This window comes from Eimeria mitis, genomic scaffold (assembly GCF_000499745.2).
Source record: "Eimeria mitis Houghton genomic scaffold, Emh_scaff9890, whole genome shotgun sequence".
In the NCBI taxonomy this organism is placed as follows: Eukaryota; Apicomplexa; class Conoidasida; order Eucoccidiorida; family Eimeriidae; genus Eimeria; species Eimeria mitis.
Window position 1 is genome coordinate 1 of NW_024016939.1, and position 1376 is coordinate 1376.

At 58.1% G+C, this 1376-nt stretch overlaps 1 protein-coding gene across 1 annotated transcript; it reads left to right on the top strand.

Annotated features, from left to right (window-relative positions):
- Window positions 1-3: 3 nt before the first annotated feature.
- On the top strand, window positions 4-1103 carry EMH_0098280 (uncharacterized protein; the record flags this gene model as incomplete). The annotated part of the gene is made up of 2 exons (XM_038021998.1): window positions 4-33; window positions 267-1103. 2 exons carry the CDS (start codon window positions 4-6, stop codon window positions 1101-1103), a joined length of 867 nt encoding a protein of 288 aa, XP_037879182.1.
- Between the last annotated feature and the right edge of the window lie 273 nt (window positions 1104-1376).

Consider the following 1376-nt stretch of genomic DNA (forward strand, 5'->3'; position numbering starts at 1 on the left):
GAGATGCTCCTACTGCTCCTCAAGGAACTCACGGTGAGCTGATTGCTGCTGTTGCTGCTGCTGCAGTTGTCGCTGTTGCGGCTGCGGCTGTAGTGATGAATTTCGTTTTTGGTTGACTAGCAGCCGCAGGAACAGCAGCAACAGGAACGGCAGTAACGGCGGCGAGAGAGCTGCCCCGTACGCCCGTAGTGCAGATGGCTTGTGCTCCTTTTCGCGTGTTAAGTGCATGCAACCAGCTGCTGCTGCTGCTGCTGCTGCTGCTACAGGGAAGACTATCTGCAGCTGATTCTGGCTCGCTTGATTCCTCGAGACTTGAAGATCTCCTCCGTCGGGTGGGGGCGCTCAAGGGCGTTGCATATAATGTCTTAGCCTTGGCCTCGCAGCGGCTGCTGAAGCAGCTGCTGCTGCCTTCTGTGGCTGCCCGTGTTGATGCACTCCGCGCCCAGCTGCAACAACTGCAGCAGCAGCAGCAACAACAGCAGCAGCAGGTTCTGCGCGATGAGCTGCTGCAGCTGCCAGAGGAACTCGGGGGATATGGCCTCCTCGCCAATCTCTTTAAGGACCCGCAGGTGGGGTCTGTGGCGCAGGAGATGATGCTGCGGAGACAGCTATTAGGGCTAGACATCCAGCTGCAGCAGCAGCAGCAGGGGTCACTCCCGTTCACATGGAAAAGAGCGCTTGAGGAGGGCCCTGCAGCAACAGAGAATGCAGGGATATTTGCTGCTGTCTCCAGCATAGAGGAGCTGCAGCAGCAGATGGGGCCGCTGCTGCAGCAGCTAGCACAGCAGCAGAAAGCACTCAAACAAGAAGCTAAAGGCGTGCTGATGCTGAGTCTTCCCCTTTCCAATGCAAAGCCAGGTGCTACAGCATCGGATGCAGCGGCTGTCGAGGCAGTAGCAGCAGCAGCAGCAGCTGCTGCTGCTGCTGCTGCTTCTACCTCCCCGGAGGCTGCTGCTGCACTTAAGAAGCTCCACAGCCTCCGCTTGGTGTTGCCGACGGCCAACGGAGACGCGCAGCAAGTATCACTTGTGCTGCAACAGGAGCAGCAGCAGCAGCACCACCAGGAGCAGCTGCAGCTAAAGGAGGACCCGGTGCAGCGGTAAGCTATGCAGCTGTTTTCTTGCGGTGTACATACACCGAACATATTGCTTTCCCTGCTGCAGACACGCAGCAATCATCTCGCCTCACTTGCCGCAGCACTGCTAACCGCTCAACGGCAGCCGCAGGAGCAGAAGAAGCAGCAGCAGCAGCAGCAAGAGGGAGAGCTCTGTTTTGTTGTGTGTGTGGGGGGGGATTTTGTCTGCTGCAGCGGGTTGTCCCTGTCTCAGTTTATATTTGGTGAGATCGAGACGATGCGCAGCATGGGTACGGTGCGG